The sequence below is a fragment of the Ictalurus furcatus genome, chromosome 17, assembly GCF_023375685.1.
Source record: "Ictalurus furcatus strain D&B chromosome 17, Billie_1.0, whole genome shotgun sequence".
In the NCBI taxonomy this organism is placed as follows: Eukaryota; Metazoa; Chordata; class Actinopteri; order Siluriformes; family Ictaluridae; genus Ictalurus; species Ictalurus furcatus.
The window spans coordinates 23,250,333-23,266,815 of record NC_071271.1 but is presented as its reverse complement, the minus strand read 5'-3'; the positions used below and the strand labels follow the sequence as shown (position 1 = coordinate 23,266,815).

Sequence of the window (16,483 nt, the reverse complement as noted above, 5' to 3'; positions counted from 1 at the left end):
AGCATATTAAAGTAAAGTAAAGTAAGCATATTAAAAAGTCCTAATTGTCAAGAATTATAATTATAATATTTGTATAATGGAAATATAATTTCCCATGTAGTTATTCTGTTAAACTTTGAAGTTTGGAAATTTAAAACTGCGTAAAATGTAAAAACCTGAAAAACCTTCAGATTCTAGCTGTAAGATTATGTGTTAAATCGGGTTTGGCTAACTGTCTCGCTAACCATGTCCACGTTAAGTATCATGGGCCACTGGAGATTCTATAATCTTTAAATCTATAATCTCACTGCTGCTACACCAAACCTGATCTCGATCCATGCAGCTGTGCTACCCAGTGTGAAATTCAGACACATCTGGAGTGGACTGCCATCGCACTAATCTTCTTAGTGAGGATTAGCAGGATGCTAGCACCGCAGTTTGTCTATTAAAGCAGGCCAGATTATGTTTAAAGAGGTTTCAGTAAGTAAGTTGAATCAACATGACGGTCATTTGGGATGTTTGTGTAGTGAAGAAAAGCCACTTTTTAAAATGGGACTTCTGACTGTTTAGTGATGAACAACGTTGCTATCAAGTCCTGTTTCTAAGAGCTTTCAGGTCGTCGACCAAACTTCACACGCAGTTGACACCTTGTGTTTGTAGCAGCATTGCAAGCACTCTGAAATCTGATCATAGTAATGTCCGATACCCAGCTCTATATTCGCACCGATGCGTGACAAGTCACTCGTAACGCTTGTACTTTGCTTCTTGCGGGCGTGGAGCGAGCATTGCTCTTGTCGCTCGTAGGTGTGTACCGTCATTTTTAGCTCTGACTAAACAGTATAGAAAGAGTAGAAGCCAAAATGTAGCCTACAGCACACTTACATTTACTGCAGTATACAATTTATTTGTCTTTAAAGTGTACTTGGAATGAATTCTAATATGCTAATCAAATGAAAAAGTCTGAAAATCGGTCATTTGAAGTATGCTACGTGCCAGGTTTCATATTAGCTTTGTTAGCAGATGAAACTAACTGTACTAGCTACATACACTCACAAGAGGCACCACCCTATACAGCGCCCTCTACTAATATTGGCACCCTTGGTAAATATGAGCAAAGAAAGCTGTGAAAAATTATCTTTATTGTTGAACCTTTTGATCTTTTGCTAAAAATATTCACAAAAATGATCTGCTGTCATGGATATCAAACAACTGCAAACATAAATGGTTTATCAAAAATATATTTTTGTTAAATACAGGTGTGAAACAATTATTGGCACCCTTTTAGTCAGTTCTTTGTGCTACCTCCCTTTGCCAAGATAACAGCTCTGAGTCTTCTCCTATAACGCCTGATGAGGAGAATACATGGCGAGGGATCTGAGAGCGTTCCTCCATACAGAACCTCTCCAGATTCTTCAAATTTCAAGGTCCACGCTGGTGGGCTCTCCTCTTCAGTTCAACCCACAGGTTTTCTATGGGGTTCAGGTCAGGGGACTGGGATGGTCATGACAGGACCTTGATTTTGTGGTCAGTAAACCATTTTTGTGTTGATTTTGATGGATGTTTTGGATCATTGTCCTGCTGGAAGATCCAACCACGGCCCATTTTAAGCTTTCTGGCAGAGGCAGTCAGGTTTTCATTTAATATCTATTGATATTTGATAGAGTCCATGATGCCATGTATCTTAACAAAATGTCCAGGTCCTCTGGCAGAAAAACAACACCAGAACATTAAAGATCCACCTCCATATTTAACCGTGAGCATTAGGTACATTTCCATATGGCTACCTCTCTGTGTGCACCAAAACCACCTCTGGTGCTTATTACCAAAAAGCTCTATTTTGGCTTCATCTGACCATAGAACCCGATCCCATTTGAAGTTCAGTAGTGTCTGGCAACTTCCGGTTGCTTCTGATTGTAGTTTTGGAGATGTTCTGACCCCAAGACGCAAGTAACATCTGCAATTCTCCAGCTGTTTGCCTTGGAGATTTTTTGGCCACTCGAACCATCCACTTCACAGTGCGTTGAGACGATATAGACACACGTCCAATTCCAGGTTGATTCATAACATTTCCAGTTGACTGGAACTTCTTATTTATCGCCCAGATGGTGGAAATGGGCATTTTCAATGCTTGTACTATTTTCTTAGAGCCACTTCCTATTGCGTGAAGCTCAACAACCTTTTGCTGCACATCACCGCTATATTCCTCGGTCTTACCCATTGTTATGGATGACTAAGGGAATTTGGCCTTTGCGTTACCTGTGTTTCCTTTTCCTCGTCACCCAGGTGTACTAAAAAATGTAAAATATCAATGGGAATATACTATAATATGTTTCTCATATGAATTCGTAGGGGTGCCAATAATTTTTTTTTTTGCTAAACCTGTGTTGTGTTTGCAATTGTTTGATATCCATGAGAGCAGGGTATTTTTTTAAATGAATTTTTTGAACAAAAGATCAATCGTTTAAACAATAAAGATAATTTCTCACAGCCTTCTTCGCTCATATTTACCAAGGGTGCCAATATTAACAGAGGGCACTGTAATTATAGGTAGGGAAATGAAAAATTGTTGTACTACACGCGGCATAGGATTAGTCCGAGGAATCATCGAGTGTACCGTAGCTAATTTGCTTAACTCACGTGTTGTTGCTGTTGCTGAAATTGCGGCTACGTAGAAAATGAAAGACCACCCGTTTCTTTCTCATTTGCTAGTGTGAACGTACAGTAAGTGTGGTGTAATAACACTTTATTTTAAGGGTCACGCATCAGTGTGGTTAATTAAGGTCTTGTTGAAGAAATGTTGTTCAGTAAAGCCCAAATTAGACACATAATTCGAGGTCTAATAAACAGTGCACCTCCTATTCCTATCTGTATTTGTTTATAACACATCTGTTCATTCCCAGTAATAAACTCGTATTGGGTTACAACCCTAATATCAGTGTAGAATATGCATCATCTGACTGCCCCGTCATTGTGTAATGATATTATTTGTGTAAGAAATCTCTACGGAAGTCACATTTTCTTGTTTGTCAAATCATTTTATTGAAAAATGTCACTTCTTATCTAATTACACTGAAAACATTTTGGAGACTAAGCAAAGTTTATTAAATGTAACTTTAGAAAATGGCATACACATTATAGACATCAGTTTCCACTCGGTCAAAATACTCAACGTTTTGAATCTCAGAATCTCACGAGATCGAATCTTTAATGAATCTTAAGCATGATGGAGTTCTGCTGAGTGCCAAAGCTTTAAACTGGAAAACAAATGTCAAATCCTGACCGAGCTCCAAGAACAGAACCGACATTTCTCTCGAATAAAGCCCTTCGTTTGAAACTTTGAAGGAAAATGAAACATGGGATATAAACCCTCATCATCTTGGGATGTACTCCTGAGGCAGGCCGCTGTGGTTGCTTTCTCTGAGTGCCTGATCCACGACCTTAATATAACTGTCAATCAACCGCCTCATGTCCGGGGTGAAGGGGTCAAAGGTGGGCCGGCGAGCGCCGGAGCGTTTGAAATGCCCGTCCTTGTTGGTTTCGGCGCAGAGGAGGCGTTCCTCGCTGGTGCTGACGTTGAGAAAGACGATAACAGAGCGGAGCCTGGGCACCAGCGACTCCTGCAGCTCTTCATAATGAAGCACCAGCAGCTTCTGGCCAAATCGGAGCCAGTCCAGAACATGAGACGCCCACCAAGACGCGTAACTGCCGACAAACTCGGGCCATTCTGCATCGACACAGAGATAGCACAAATATCTGTTTAATCCTTGTGTCTCAATCGTCCTTAATTAAATTTCGCAAATACAACTGGCTCTCTGCCTTTTGCATTACTGAGACAACAGCATCGACTCAGGCAATGAGTGAGAAACAAAACACTCGGGGTTGTGCTGTTATTGGAAAAGAATCAACGACTGAGTTACTGTCGCAATACCAAAGTTTACAGTTTTATTTTCCTATAACAGCACAACCCCAAGTGCTTTATTCCTCTTATACTAAAGCATCTGAATTAAATGATAGGTTGTATTTTTTTTTTTATCCATTTGTAGTTACAATTAATGTTGTGGAATGTCCATAAAAGCGTTATGGGAAAACTGTTAGCATTTAAATTATATCAGCTCTCACTAGTCTCTCTCTTTTTCTCTCACTTGAAGTTAATAAAACCAAAAATTATCGAGAATAAAAGCAAAAACTGGCACCGGAGACTCCTTCCATACCTGCTAAATAAACCTCTCCATACAGAAAACATGTTAGTTGTCGTTACTATAGAAACAATAATGTTTTATAATACGCTACCGTCAGAGCTGCTACTATAGAAAATGAATCAGCACCTTCGGACCAATCAGAATCCAGAATTCAACAGTTAAGCCTATTATATATTTATTTTTTATGATTATTATTTTTTTTTGCCAGTGAAAGAATGTGGCGTGATGGCGATACCGTTACTCTTCCAGTGCTGGTCCGAGGCGTAGCCGAGATGTCCTGCACATTTGCGATTAAACTCGGCCATGAGAGAGCGGTACGGGTTTCTGATCAGCAAGATGGCTGAGTCATACATCTCGATGTCGCGCTTGCCGCTCTCGTGCGTCTTCACGCAGATGGTGCGGCCACTTTTCCAGTAATCCTTCTCGCCCTTGAAGCCTGAACAGAAGGAGGGAGGTTTGAGATGTGATGCCAGAAAGACGTGGGCGGATCTCAGAGCCACGTCTCAATCCAAACACACACAGTTTCGAGTAATCTGAGTAATGGAGCTTCTCCTTCACACACCAGACTAATGATGTCAGGTCAGCGATGGATATGAGCAAGTGTCTGACTTTCAGTGTCGGTCAAATCTACATCTCCCTGCTTTACCCAAGGCCTTATCACTTTTTTAATTACTTATTTATTTCATGGTTACTTTATTATTAGTATTATTTTAAAAGTATTTATCTTTTCAATTTCCTGTTTTTCTTTGAGCTGCATTTAGTGTATGAATTATACTAGATATAGAAGTCTTTATTATTATATGACTTATGTAGGAGTCAAGAAAGCCTCAGCTATTCATCTTGAATCAATAACTTGTACACTATATTTAGTAAAATGTTGTGAAAATGACAGAAAGGCTGTGCTGTTACAACATTGACGATTCCTAAATCTGGACCTGACAAGGTCTGAGTGAAGTGGCCTCTGCCCACTTCCAACTGAACTCTAGTGCAGCTTGACTGCAGCAGGAAAGCGATCTGACTGCAGGAAGTGAATTAATCATGCTGTGTGTTTTGGCTTGCAGTATTTTCATACATGTGAGCTGCTAAACTCAGCCATGAGGTTGCAAACTGAGCCAAAGGACATCGCTGTAGAGCTGCAGAAATGTCACATGTTATGGAGATTTGTGCCAATGGATAAAAAAACCAACAATATAAACCTCGAATGTGATACACGAAATGGTTTAAACTAGCTGTTTATATCTAATTATATTTACATCTAATCGTATATTTCGCCGTGCCCTCCATGCTCGGGTGATTTTGATCATTTCTATAGACAAATGGCGAAGCTTTGTTTAATTTTCGGTTGCATTTCCACCAATGAATAAGAGAGTTTTTACAATTTTACCTTTAATTATGTAGAAAGAATTTCTATCAAAAGATTTGGCAGCTGCCAACATTAAATGACAAATATGGAGCTCAAGTTGAATAAAATACCTCTCCTTTACGATATACCTCTTTTGGTATCTGTATGTCACAGCGTCCATCTCGTTAAGAAAGTGAAGGTGATCTGTATGCATGATAAACCCACCCCTAATCGGTACTTCCGGTAATTTTCAGATGAATTAAATCATATCAGTTATTACAAATTTGCAAGCAAGTGGAAGCCCATTTTTCTCCAAACAAATCATTAATGACTTTTTAGTTATTTCAAAATCTTGCAGTATCAGTACAGCAACCTATACAGCATGCTATTCAAACAAACAAACAAACAAATAAATAATAAACAGTTTAAACATTTGACATGTTTTCTATGTTCTATTGTGAATAACATACGGGTTTATGAGATTGTGCAAATCACCGCATTCTGTTTTTATTGACATTTTACACAGCGTCCCAACTTTTTTGGAATCGGGGTTGTATTGTAAAGTGTTACCGAGGCTCTTTGCATGGTTAATGTTCTTGCTTCCTAAATGAAAAAAAAACAAACAACAAAAAAGCTACTTGAATTGACTTCATTCAAATGCGTACATCGGTTCCACATGATTTACGTGAACACGGTTTGTTTTCATATATCCAACATGATATGATCACGTATTTCCAAAACCTTGAATAAAAACTAATGCCGCACGCTCACTTAAACTGAGGATCAAACCCAGATGGCATTTTGCCACAGCCATTGCCACTGTACTATTCTACTACTACATTTTAAGTGTTCATTTATTACTATAGTTACAGTTCCAGTCAGTGCCAACATCCTCACGAGATTTCATTACGTAATTGGTTTAAATTAATACTACGCAAATAATTAAATCTAGGAATTAGAACCTTATTAAAATCCCTTTTTTTTTTTTAAATGAGAAATGTAGTATTTTTTATCTAAACTATATGTAATACAGTCTCTTAAATCTGACCGACTACATATTCCATTTCTTTCAGTGCAGACGGACTAACTGGTATTATAATGATAATGAGTCTTTATTGGTCACATATACAGTAGAGCATAGGAAAATTGTTTTCTTTGCATACCCCAGCCTGTCAGGAAGCAGGGGTCAGAGCCATGATACAGCACCCCTGGAGCAGAGAGGGTTAAGGGCCTTGCTCAAGGGCCCAACAGTGACAGCTTGGCAGTGTTGGGGGTTGAACCCCCAACCTTCCAAGCAGTAACCCAGAGCCTTAACCACAAAGCCACCACTGCCCCTGATATTACACTCCTATCACACTGATATTATATTATATATACACTATATTACTATATATATTACATATACAGTATGTAATATATTACTATATAATGGATACAGTTAGAAGAAAATGTCAGGTCTGTTTACCTCTATTATAAAGTGTGCCATCAAAGTAGTAGCTGCCTGTGTAATATCCAGTAGCGAGCTCAATCAGGTGTCTCACCCAGGTGTTACCCGCTCCAGGAAAACTGGACAGAGCGACCAACCGGCTCGATTTTTCTGGCAGGAATCTTCGTTCCGTACATCTGGAGTCTGCAGGAGGAACACTGTGTTATTTATCACCAGATGAACAAATGGATGAACCTGTTACATTTTGCATAAAAACGTGTGGTAATGTAGCAAAACGTTTCCCATTTTTGGATGGTAATAGTACACAGGACACACATGCAAGTGAGTTTTTAGTTTTTGAAAAAGACTGTTTTATAATTATTAAATTAATGTTACCGATATATGAAGATATATATATATATAGAAAGATGTTAGATTTCTTGTTTATTTGGAGACAACAAAACAGCGAACAATTCCACAAAATGATTGGTTAGAAACGCATTCATATAAAAAAATAAAATCAACTGAAATGTGTCCGAAGTCTAGCTGCAACACAAACACAACTAATGATCTTAATGCTCTATTAAAACATCATTTAAAATGCTTCTGTTTCATCAGTTCAGTCAGATAAACTTTGAATATTAATGAGCTTGGAGGCAGTGAAGGAGCCAGCGTGGGCACAAGGGTTATTAGAGAATATTTCTATAACATTCAGAAAGGGAGGATACAAACTTTTGAACTGATTTCATTTGGATTTTTTCCACTATGAATATATTTGCATTCATCAACTGACCATTTTTGCTATTTGGTTTATATTAATGCACTCGTTCTAATACGTTATCGGAATTGATTTATCTTTTTATACTAACAGCTTACTCGTGGACTTAAATAAACACATTTAAGGGGAAAAAAAAGTGTAATTGTTGATAGTGGTTTCTGTGAGGAGATGTTTAGTGAGCATTTTGTGAAAGGAGCCTCCAGTGTCAGAGCTTGGTAACAGTCAGAGATAAAGCTGTCACTTTAAGTTCCCTTTCAAAGGGAACTCCACGTTGCCTGAGTTTCATGCTGTGGGAAGCGCCTTCGTGTGTGACCAGTATCTGAAGCTTGTGTAACATCATGCCTATTTATAGGCCTGCCGTGATCAGGAGATGACGTTTGACTGCTACTACTTGCACGTATCAGTGCCCCTCCCCCAGATATTAAGCACTTTCCAAGTCACGAAAACAAATATGGATGCTTCTTGCATACTTCGTGAGTACTGTTTTATTGTATTTTCAAATTGTTGCTGGACTGTTGGTTCGTCCCAAACTGAAATAAGAGCCGGCATCTCTTCTCTACACCAGCGCCACTTCGACTGCTCGGATGCTGTGTTGTGAATGGAGCATGATCATGTGCCCAAGTGATGCAAACATCGAAGTTCATAGAAAGTACAACCCACCAGAAACTCACTCCTTCTTCGACCATTTTAATTCTTTCTGGATGCCAGAGATTTATCACTGAGGGGACGTGTATAAAAAATTTTTCCAACGTCCCCTTGCTAAACTAACCCAATCCGAATAGGAAAGTCCATAGCTGGGTTCAATACACGGACATGCAAAGCGAAACAGGAATTATCTATGATCAAAATGCAGTGTCAAAATTAAGATAAACAGAACTGAAAGCTGAGAAACACACGATAACAATAAACCAAGGCAAACTATTGATGAATCAAACACAGAACAGGTGAACACTATCAGTAACAGACCAATGACGGGATAGGGAAGGAGACAAGACCAAAACAAAACAAGGCGGATGGACAAAATATAAAGCAAAGCATTTGGAGAACTAAACAAGTGAAAGCAGTGCTTTCAGAGGAATTTGCTGCTATAAAGTAAGTGATGACAGGAACTAACTTGTACCATGGATGTTCCACGATATTAAATGTAATTATAAATGGAAAAAAAAAAGCATGACATGATGTTCTTAAATAAAACACCACCCCATCATCGATTTGCTTCCTGTAACACCGAATTCCTTACGTGTTGTCTTTATTATGTTCAAGGGGGTACAAACCTTCGCACCGAGTTGCACAATATTAAAGGTTCTATGCACCGAAGCTACACGAGAATCAGCCGACATGTCGGTGTGTTTGATTAGCACTCGGTGTGGCTCTTACCCTGCACAGGTGTCTGATAGACCTGAAGGACGTACGGGAGTGGTTTTCCAGTCGGCAGGCTGCTGTTGATCTGAGCACAGTGATCTTCATTCACTGGATCGTGGAAGGAGAAGGTTGGAGTAGCGTAGCCGCAGAAACACTCCGGAGCGCTCAGCATGGCTAAGGGAAACTCCTAATGAAAGAAACAGGGAGTGTGTTAATGTCCTGGAGAGAAGAAATGTATGGAGGCTCTTCAGCTTTCGGGTTGTGTTTGTGCCAAAGCAGCATTTCAAACATCTGTGATGAAAATGATGAAAATATCGCTGAGACATTTACTCAAACAGCGATCTTTGTTTTTCTGTGTATCATTACCTGCATTTATTTTTAGATCCTATTAGCAGAAAACACTTTCAAATACCAAAATTTGTTTCACAGTTGACAATCAATTGACTCTGTGGGCAGAGCGTAGCGAAGCATTACCATCTAACCTCGGGTTCTCCAATTACTCTGGAATAACACCACTCAGCAAGTTGCATGCACGATTGATTACAGCATTAATTGATTGTCTTAAGGGCCACATTAATGTTTAAACTAGCAGATTGTTTTCAGAAGGGCGGCAGCAGAAATCTAACTCAGTGAAAAGCTTTACTCTGAGCTTGGACGCCAGGAGAAAGGACAATCAGTGCTAATCTCCTAGTGATGTAAGCAGAATAATGAAGCATAAAGGGGGATGGAAGACAGCAGGGAGGCAATACCTTGTCCATGCAGGCCTCGATGCACATCTGGGAGGTGAGGTTAGGCTGAACCAGGCGGATCAGAGACGCCGTGGTTGTGTTGTCGGGTCTTCTGAAGCAGCCACGATAGCGTACGTTCCTGTCTGAACGGGGGGAAAAACATGACACAAAGAATCAGATCTGTTATTAATCTGATTTACGTGGATCATTCGAACTCAAAAAAATTATTACCAAGATTTAACAGATTCTCTGATGTGGTTTATCCAATCGCACGTGTTTATGTAAATTATTTAGAAGAAGACGAGCTTCAGGGATAGAGATATTAGCTCAGAAAGTGGAGAGTTTTCACAGAATGTCACTGAGTTTGAATTTCTTTGTCTACCTGACTTTCAAAATCTCATCGCTTAATCATTCACAATATACAGGAAGTTGCAAGTGAGTAGTTGCTGAGCTGGGGGGCGGGGAATGAGGGCGGAGGGAGGCGGGCGTTGTTGTGTTTGACTTACCTTGGAACTAGGTCAGGAAGTCAGAACTCGGAATGATGTCATTTTCGACCTCCGTGTCGTGTCGTGCAGCAAATGTGTCTGTATGTTAACTGATCTAAAGTAAATACTTGTATATACAGTATAACTCATAATGATCATTATAATCAAATTATAATTTGTTTACTGCTGATGCTGTGAGCGGCCATGTTGGTTTGATGTGACGTGCTGAACACGGGGTTAAGGAGACCTTCCTGAGTTTATGAGTAGAAATTCTGTGTCGAAGGGGCTTTGGTGTTTTTGTTTTTTTCCTAGACAGAAGTTGGAAATTCACAGTTTTAGTCTAACACACCATTAGTCGCTGAGCCCTTAAATTAGTTGCTGACTGGGAAATTTGGTCTAAAATCATGTACACTACTTATTAGGGAACTGAACACACAGCTTGTTTAAAAAAAAAACAACCATAATGACGAAAAAGTAATGTTTAAAGACAATTAGACATAAAAGTCTTTGTTTATTTTCCCAGGGTTAAGTTCAGTGCTCATGACATGGCAACATTAAGCACCACTACAAACGAAATATGACCACCAATTTGGCTTAATTATATCCATGAGCCATCAGTAATGGTTTTTGTTTGTTATCAGAGGAGTTTATGTAACTGGACCCTTTAAAAGCAGTTAGCTAGCCAACTAAGATATTTGAATATGGTGAATATGGTGAAGTTTCTGATTTGCATATTCATAAATGTTCATAGATCCTTTCAATTCCTTAGTAGAGTAAAGGTGAAGGTTGAGAGGGTTCGTAGGTCGTTTGAACAGATTCTTGATAGATTCATGAGCATTAAAAGTGCTCTAAAGGCACTATAAGAAACCTCAAAATCCATATAGGGTGAAAAAAAAAAAGTGCTGCAATAAACTTACATGAAATCAAAAGCAAAATTAATTTCAACTGATCTGCCTCAAGGCTATATGAGATAATACAAAAACAGACTAATTGAAGGCATGTCTGCATTTCTGAAATGCCAGTTCCACTTTCATCCAATGGTGAAAACAGCTAATTATTATTATTATTAATTTTTTTATTATTAAATAAATAAGTAAATAAATAAATTATATATATATATATATATATATATATATATATATATATATATATATATATATATATATATGTATGTATGTAATGGAGCATGGTTTGCAATTCAGTGCGACTAAACTACATGAACTACATGCTCAAGAAGTTGGTTAAGATAGACACTAAAGCTACGTTCAGATTGATTTAATTTGAATTAATTCGTTCAAATTAATAGAATTTATAAAAACCAAGATCATTCGAGGACAAACAAAAGCTTGTTTCTCTTAGTTGTAATTCTTGTAATATTTTATTTATTCACATGTGGTGCCTCATCTAGTGGATAACTTATTAAATGTAAAGCAACGTTCGATGTTATGTTAAGTGAAATTACGTACATTAGAAAACAGTATACCTAGATCAATATAGTGCATCTTTAAAACTAATTTAAAGTACATCATTGGACCTTAAGGACCACTGATGTACCATTAAAGCTTTACTATAATTGCTAATTAAAAGTACAGGTTAAAGGATAACGATACATAATAAAGGTATAAAAATATATCCCCTTGATGGTACCTGCTAATTAAGGAAAAAATAAAATTTGATACCCTTATTTCTGTAGGTGAGGATGTAGATGAGAAGGAGAAAGAGAGCTATTGATGTGCAATGGCGGTATTCATAGCGAATCCTGTGTCATAGACTACGTTGCTATCTGACTTTGTTTGAAGATCTCAGGGTGAGTTTCATCCAGGGGTGAAGTAAAACCAGGCTTTGAGGGAAAAAAAAAGGGTACCGAACTGTACTTTTGCTTGTCGCTGGGATGGTAGTATCAAACATACACATTGTGTAACTTTAGCATTAACTTTTGTATTTCAGCAACGCATGCATTTATACCACTCGCGCTGCATTACATTACATATCCAAATATGAAAGCGAAAAAAAAAAAGGTGACGCTGTGCATCGTGGAAATCAGTATTCTATTAGCTTTGTCTGTAATGCAGTGGCATTGTTTGAACACCATAGATCCCAACCTGTGCACCCCGTAGAGTTAAAATATGTATGTCAGATGATCGTGTTCTTGCATGGAGAACCTGCGAGATCTGCACTTAGCCCGATAGCTAAGGATCGCAACAATCAAGACACATTATACGTTATACAGTTACACAACCATGTACACGACCAACAGTTAAAAGAGCTCTTCGGTAGCTTTTAAGCAACACCAAAGGCCGTGGAAAACGGGCAGTTTAGCCGATTTGGAGCTCTATTTCTGCTATGTAGCTCATTTTGTTTCAGACGATTATTTTCAAAATCCCCGGGTCAGTCACGTAGTTTGTTCAATCAAAATTTTGGGGAGAATTAATAAATGTATTTATTTATTTAATTTTTTAAGATATGGTGAATCTGTGGTACATTTTGTATGAATTTTGTGGTATGTTTACAACCGTAAATTTGCTCCATTCAAAATTTGTTCAAAATATCCCGAGAATCAGATCAAATCTTGATCGGAGTGTGTCGTTCCACCCCTACATGTGACGCACAGTTGAGCTTCTTGAATGTTGTTGCCATGTGTCCTGGTGGAATGGACGATTCTTTCAGTGGGACTTTGACTTCAGCAAGGTGGCACTGAAGCTGGCAGGCTTATTTTATTTCTTATTTATTTCTTCAACAAAAGACTCCTAAAAGTGTTTGTTTTTACTCTAGATACACGTGGAACAGTATCTCTACTTCAGTGTTGAAATTCGTCTTCTTAGGCCTTTCGGTATACTCCATGTTGCGGGCCACTAGGCTTTTTAAACGGAAAGTCGTTTAACATATTTGGCAATTTGAGGGCGTCGCTTTGTGTTAATAAGCGTGGCTGTAAACAAGCACAGCGATTCAGAATATGTGGAATTGATCAACTTGTCCTACGCACACGTTGATAAATGAGACCCTTGATTTGCTTGCAGTGTGAATACAGACTTGTGACACCGTCATCAGACGCATCAAGTCGTATCCCACCCATCTCCGAGAGTGTGTGCACTGCACAATTACAGCAATTCCAGATTCTTTAACTAGCATGTGTCAGCTTGCCTGTGGGACATGCCATGACACACAATACCCATCAGCACCTCGGTGGAATTAACCAGACCCAGACTATTGTTTTGTTTTTTGCGCTCCAAATAATTGAAGCCTCAGAAGGACTCGAACAATGTTTGAACCTCTGTGGGCTGTAACAAGGAAACAACTCCAAAATTATTACACACACCGCTTTGGAAACTTGGGGTTTAGTTGAGAGACTGAGGCGTAATGACGGTAAGACTATAACACCCGACACCACAGTGACACAGCTGTGTGCGGGATTTATTAAACAGCCATAAGCTGTTCTTGCTACTATGTCATTAATAGACAGGATTGAGCTGGATTTATAGGAATAGGTTACAGAGTCTGCATGTAAAACATACAAGAACATTTGATTTGTTCAATTTTCATTCAAATTAACAAAGAACCGTGCATATTTAAGGTATAAAATATGCTTTGGGAGGTGTGTGTGTGTGTTTGTGTGAGTCAGGTGAGTCAGAGTGAGAGGATGTAGCTGTTGTGGTGTTGTGTCGTGTGGTTTGTGTGGTGTTGTGTTGTGTGGTGTGATGTTGTGTGGAGTTGTGTTGTGAGGTGCTGTGTGGTGTTGTGTGGTATAGTGTTGTGTGGTGTTGTGTGGTGTTGTGTTGTGTGATGTTGTGTGGAGTTGTGTTGTGTGGTGCTGTGTGGTGTGGTATTGTGTGGTGTTGTGTGGTGGTGTGGTGTTGTGTGGTGTGTGGTGTTGTGTTGTGTGGTTGTGTGGTGTGGTGTTGTGTGGTGTGTGGTGTTGTGTGGTGTTGTGTGATGTGATGTTGTGTTGTGTCGTGTTGTGTGCTGTGGTGTGATGTTGTGTGGTGTTGTGTGGTGTGGTATTGTGTGGTGTTGTGTTGTGTGGTATTGTGTGGTGTTGTGTAGTGTGGTGTTGTGTGGTTGTGTGGTGTTGTGTGGTATTGTGTGGTGTTGTGTTGTGTGGTGTTGTGTGGTTGTGTGGTGTGGTATTGTGTGGTGTTGTGTTGTGTGGTTGTGTGGTGTGGTATTGTGTGGTGTTGTGTTGTGTGGTGTTGTGTGGTTGTGTGGTGTTGTGTGGTGTTGTGTGGTATTGTGTGGTGTTGTGTTGCGTGGTGTTGTGTGGTGTTGTGTGGTGTTGTGTGGTGTGGTATTGTGTTGTGTGGTGTTGTGTGGTGTTGTGTGGTGTTGTGTTGTGTGGTGTGGTGTTGTGTGGTGTGGTGCTGTGTGGTTGTGTGGTGTTGTGTGGTGTGGTATTGTGTGGTGTGTGGTGTTGTGTGGTGTTGTGTTGTGTGGTGTTGTGTGGTATTGTGTGGTGTTGTGTGGTGTGATGTTGTGTGGTGTTGTGTTGTGTGGTGTGGTGTTGTGTGGTGTTGTGTGGTGTGGTGTTGTGTTGTGTGGTATGGTGTTGTGTGATGTTGTGTTGTGTGGTGTGGTGTTGTGTGGTGTGATGTTGTGTGGTGTTGTGCGATGTTGTGTGGTGTGGTATTGTGTGGTGTTGTGTTGTGTGGTTGTGTGGTGTTGTGTTGTGTGGTATGGTGTTGTGTGATGTTGTGTTGTGTGGTGTTGTGTTGGTTTGGCTCCAGCTGCACTTTGCCAGGGTCAGAGAAGCAAAACTCAGACATATGGCTGTTCACAGAACTGAAGCCAGAATCTAGTTCACCTTCTGGATAACCTCTATTAGACAGGATAATAGCAGTGTAGTGTGTGTGTGCGTGTGTGTGCGTGTGTCTGTGCGTGTGTGTGTGTGTGTGTGCGGGTGTGTGTGTGAATAACAAATATGCTATTCAGAATGAACAGATAATGCATATTAAATGAATACAAATAGAGATATGAATACGAGGCACACATTTTTTTTTAGAAAGCTTGCCAGAAAAGGTCACAGGTCACAGACTGGAGATGTGCATCAGGATCCCAGGACACAACAAAAACCTGCCCGAGTGGGAGGTGGTCAGATATGAAGCGTGCGTCACAACAAAGACCATCTTCATTAATGAGAACATGCAGCAATCCTTGGTAAAAGCCTAGTCTAGATCATGATGGTTTATAGTGTGGGAAACAGAACCAAACAAATTCATTACAAAATATCACAGGCAATCAAAAATAATAACTGCATAAGTGGGATGTAAAAAAAACAACAACAACAGTTCCATACAAGGCTCCAGAAGAGCGTTCACGCTGTCATCAGGAGATCGTTTTGGAATGAGTTCGAATCCCAAAGATATCACAGCCAGTCAACATCCGGGAGACAAGGGAGCAAAACTGGCCGTGTTCTCTGCATGGAAGGGAGGGTATACTCTCCGTCCGCTGTCAATAACAGTGACGCTTGCCAATCGTGGATGTCTGTGAGCTCATATATGTAGAAGAGGGTGGATAGAGCTTTCCTCAGAGTATGTTACACTGCCTTGTCATGCAGCATGAACAGCATTTTGAAAAATGGGTGTCTCAGAGGAAGCATGTGTTCGCCCTCACCCTCACCAATAACTACCATGTGATAAGCTAGATATAACTGGGGACATAAAAATGGGTTTGCAAGCCCAAAAAGTCCTGTGCACATCTTTGAGGAACCATAGCCAGATAAGACCACGCTGACAGTACTGGTATGGTGGTATGGTTTATATTTAAAAAAAAAAAAAAATTAAAATAAATTCTGGTTTAGGCCACGCCCACTTGAGATTCAATTCCAAATTTGAGATATTTGGAGCACTAAGCAGATTATAATGCAATACCACTATATATATATATATATATATATATATATATATATATATATATATATATATAGGTATTGCGTTACACTCCTTGCTTGTGTGTGCATGTGTGTGTAGGTTCTTGGAAAATCTGTTGGATGTCTCTGTGGAAAACAGCCAGAACTGAAAAGAATATCTACAACAGACTTTGACACCTCTACTTTAAGAAACCGTAAATATGTTTCAAAATGATGAGGAAATATTTTTATTTCCTTTCCAACCTTGCCTTGGCGACTTCCTACAAAGGGGCCCGTGTTCCAATTTGAAACTGTCTAAGAGAGACTAAATGAGCCCCTGTGCTA

General features: G+C 39.5%; 1 protein-coding gene across 1 annotated transcript in view; it reads right to left on the bottom strand.

The window, feature by feature from the left end:
• Window positions 1-1,782: 1,782 nt before the first annotated feature.
• Window positions 1,783-16,483, bottom strand: part of LOC128621492 (WSC domain-containing protein 1) — a 37,840-nt gene continuing 23,139 nt past the window's right edge. The window contains exons 6-10 of the mRNA XM_053647299.1: window positions 9,836-9,957; window positions 9,102-9,273; window positions 6,986-7,150; window positions 4,414-4,614; window positions 1,783-3,703 (exon numbers count right to left, since the gene is read on the bottom strand). Coding sequence (XP_053503274.1) covers window positions 3,351-3,703; window positions 4,414-4,614; window positions 6,986-7,150; window positions 9,102-9,273; window positions 9,836-9,957 — 1,013 coding nt within the window. The 3' untranslated portion in view covers window positions 1,783-3,350. The remainder of the gene's footprint in view (window positions 3,704-4,413; window positions 4,615-6,985; window positions 7,151-9,101; window positions 9,274-9,835; window positions 9,958-16,483) is intronic.